Consider the following 4,045-nt stretch of genomic DNA (forward strand, 5'->3'; position numbering starts at 1 on the left):
ATCAGCCATACAATCTCACAGGTAAAAGAAGATGCTGAAGTTTCTGAATTGTCAATAATCTGCAGCCTGACAAGCATTCAGCCAAATTGCTACCCAAATTCCTACACCCAAGGAGCACTGGCTGGTTCGTGGTGAACACAAACGAACCAGGCTGATGATGGATCAGCTTGGCCCACTTTGCTACAGGAAGACTTCCCTGTAGTGAATTCCCACCCTTTATCTGGCAAACCTAACAAGCATTCATGGTGTCTCATGAAAGAAGTCTTGCACGCCAACTGGGTGTAGATTACAATCTTCATAGCAAAAAACACCTATTTGTAGTTAAATTCCACTCACCACCCACCTTGTTTTCCTCGGCACCTTCAGGAGAAGGCAATTCCCTATTCCAACCACTTTTTTTTCTTTCATTCAAGACTGTGATTTGGAGTCTCTTAATGCATTAATACAGTCTCTGGACTTCATTGTGGCAAATACCAAACAGCACATTATTTATCCAACTGTTTCAACACCAGTAAAGGGGAAACAAATAACTTCTGTTATTTCTCCTCTTACTAGAAAGCGTGCAGCAACTGCATTTCATGTTGAGATACAAACTTTTCAAGGGATAGAGCTGGGACTGCTCTAGAAAACTGGATTATGGATACTGAATTCCAGCCCCCAGTCCCAAATTCCTCTATTGTCTCCTAAACTGCGCTTTCCTTTTTTGAGATAACTCATTAATGTATGTGCTACAGCATATGCACAAATAGGTCATTTTTTCAACTCTATTGCTTTTGAAAAGAAATAAGTATCTCCCTGGGTAGTTGATGTTTGGAACAACCATGAAACAAAGCTGCTTGTTAGTCCACACAAGTGTTGTGTGGCTGTTGAGTCCTTGGAGCAGATTTACTTCATTTATTGTTCCTAGCCCATGATGTGGTTTTGGCAGCAGAGAGTTGAAAAGCTAATTCCAAAAAATCAAAGTTACCAAAGCTGACTTGCTGAAGGCGATGCAGGATGAACTAACCTTTTGTAGCAAAGGAGACAACCCCAAATTTGACCCAAAGCATAAACAAAACAGGAGCCAGCGGTGTGGGGGGAGTGGAGTTTAAAGGAGAAACACATGGAACTGATGGAGATTTGGAGAACTCAAAACTCTTTCCTTGGCATTTCAAGATAAAGGTTCAAGAACAAATTCTGCTTCAGGGAAACTCCTCATTGCCAGCAAAGGAAAGCTGGAGACGTTTACTGGAGAAGCAGGAACGGGAATGAGACCTGGCTTCAAGAAGCTGGATGCTGCAATCCACCCTGTCAGGGAACAGATCTCACCATGGGCAAGTCTAGTTAACCCCTGCTTTGGGGTTTGACCAATAAAATGTGAAAAGACACCTCCTCCTACCTGTTTTGGGAATGATCCCTCAGATTAAAAGGTATTTATTATTGGAAACACGTTCTCAAAGGCTTTGGCAACTCCAACATGTGCTTGCACAGCAAAACTTTGCCATAAGGTAGTAAGAAAGCCTCTAATCAATGCCCTAATTCCTTGGCTTTTCAGAAAGGAATGGGAATACCACATCCATCTGTGCCATGCTCCTCTGGGTCCCTGAGGAAACCACAGTGCAGACTGGTAGGAAAGCTCTAAAACCACATTTGCAAAAGGCAAGGAAGGCACCCATGAGCAAAACTATTTCCTAACCCTGGTGCAGCTTTCTTAGTTGAATAATTATATTTCCTTAATATGTTCCCTACACTTGGTGAAAAACTTGGATGCAAATCCACATGCCTATCTACATACCCTTACATTCCTAAAAATTGATGTGGGGACTGAGGAGGTTTTAATCTTGACCAGACAAAAGTACAACTCACTGCCCTGTCTGTTATTAATGCTATTATTACTAACTAGCCATATAATTTACCTCCCAAAGCCTCGGTCAGTGTGGGTATAAAGATATTTACAGACAATATATCTTCCCATAACGGCCATGTGCTGCAGCTTTTGGATGCCTGGGATCCTCAGAGGGGGAAGGAATCTAACACAATCCCCTTGGAAAGGGCAGCACGAACAACCAACCTTCTCTTCACAACTTCAAAACGCAGAAAGAAAAAGATCACCTGGCTGTGATTTCGTACAGTGAATAAATGCTTTATAAAGCCCTCCCAAAAATTACATTCTTTCCCAACATACACCTTTATAAAGGCACAAGAAGACCAGTGGAGCAGAACAGATTGAATGGGAAATGAGGAGGGAAGGGCAGAAAATGGTCCTGTATTTAAAGGATGAGGAATTGGGATGGGGTGACTTTGCATTCACCAGAGGAACGGAAAATGGGGCTTGAGCAGCACAACTGCAGATTCCAAAACACCAGTGTCACGACAAAAACTGCAGCAGGAGACAGATCTGTGTGCCCTGAATTCATCACAGCGTGACTGAACTTCTCTGCAAGGCAACGCCTCGTGAGACAGAACGTTTGCTAGCCAAAAAATCCCCATAAAACCAGGTTTTGAGCATGGTATCAGCACACACACCACCCAGAAACAGCTCATCTCCCAACTGGTGCTGAAACCAGCCAAGTACTGAGCACAGGCCACGTTCAGCACCAGTTGCTTGTGACAGATAATTTCCCAAGTGCTCCTTATCCCCACCTCTATCTGCACATCAACGCCCATCCCAGACACCGCAGTACTGCACGGCACCAGGGGATTTTACCCTGCCCAAACACAGTCCTGGGGCAGAGCACGAGAAATCCTATTCCAGCTCCCAGCAAAAATGCACCCTGTATTTACTGCACACTGCATTCAGAGAGGCTCATTAACCTGCAACTGGCATTTGGGGAATTTTTCGCTACATTTATTTGGGAGGGGGCCACATTTCCTACTGCTGCCATTCAAAACAGCCAGAAAAACTCGGTATGCACAGCAAAGGAGAAATGGGGCATCTCCTCCAAAGTGATGCATGAGCACACTTTTTGGGGAAGGTGATGGTGAATGAGGAGCCACGTGTAGCAGGACAGCAGAGACCTAGAAAGGGTCACAGAATCATGGAATGGTTTGGGTTGGAAGGGAATTTAAAGATCAGTGATGATCTTTACTAGATCATCCCGGTCCTATGGGCAGGGACATCTTCCACTATCCCAGGTCGCTCCATGCCCTGTCCAAGCTGGCCTTGGACACTTCCAGGGATGGGGCAGCCACAGCCTCTCTGGGCAACCTGTGCCAGGGACTCACCACCCTCACAGGGCAGGATTTCTTCCCAATATCCAATCTAGCCCTACTCCGTCAGTTCAAAGCCATTAAATGATACTTACGAACACACAGACAGGCCACCAGCTTGGCAGCCTGGTCGGGCACGGGGCAGGTGGGGAAGATGGGCTTGAGCAGGTACGTGGCGAAGACCAGAGCCACGATGTACTGCGAGGAGGGCCGGATGATGAGCAGCTCTATCCAGAGCTTGAGGAAGGCGGGCAGGGAGCCGTACACCTCCAGCATGTAGGCGTAGTCCCCGCCGGACTTGGTGATGGTGGTGCCCAGCTCCGCGTAGCACAAGGCGCCCACGATGGAGAACGCCCCGCACGCCGCCCAGACCACCAGCGACAGCCCCGGCGAGCCGGCCTCCCGCAGCACGCCCGTGGGGGTGACGAAGATGCCGGAGCCGATGATGGTGCCCACGATTATGGCCACGCCGTTGAGCAGCGTGATGGAGCGCTGCAGGGTCACCCCCTCCCCGGAGCCGCACGGCGAGGGCGAGCGGGCGCAGCCGTTCTCCTGCGCCCCTCCGCCCGCCGCCCCCAGCATCTTCTCCATCGCCTGCTTGTCCTCATCCTGCGCCAGCGAGGCGGCCGAGCCCGCCGGGCTCCTCTTCTTCACGGCACTGTCGCCGGGGCCGCCGCCGCTGCCCGACATGGTGGCGGAGCGGGGCGCGGAGCGGAGCGGGCGCGGAGCGGCTCTGCCGCCACCATCGGCCGCCCCTTTTGTTCCGGCGGCGGTGGGCGGCGAACGGCGGCGGGGCCGGGCTCCTTTCCGGGGGGAGGAGAGGACGAGGAGGAGGAGGAGGAGGAGGAAGGAGGGT

At 49.8% G+C, this 4,045-nt stretch overlaps 1 protein-coding gene across 1 annotated transcript in view; it reads right to left on the reverse strand.

Moving 5' to 3' along the window:
• SLC7A5 (solute carrier family 7 member 5) overlaps positions 1 to 3,962 on the reverse strand; it is a 38,372-nt gene extending 34,410 nt beyond the window's left edge. Inside the window, exon 1 of the mRNA XM_032701045.1 lies at positions 3,285 to 3,962. Within this exon, the coding sequence (XP_032556936.1) occupies positions 3,285 to 3,879 (595 nt within the window). The 5' untranslated portion in view covers positions 3,880 to 3,962. The remainder of the gene's footprint in view (positions 1 to 3,284) is intronic.
• Positions 3,963 to 4,045: the final 83 nt, after the last annotated feature.

Source organism: Chiroxiphia lanceolata, chromosome 13 (genome assembly GCF_009829145.1).
Source record: "Chiroxiphia lanceolata isolate bChiLan1 chromosome 13, bChiLan1.pri, whole genome shotgun sequence".
Classification (NCBI taxonomy): Eukaryota; Metazoa; Chordata; class Aves; order Passeriformes; family Pipridae; genus Chiroxiphia; species Chiroxiphia lanceolata.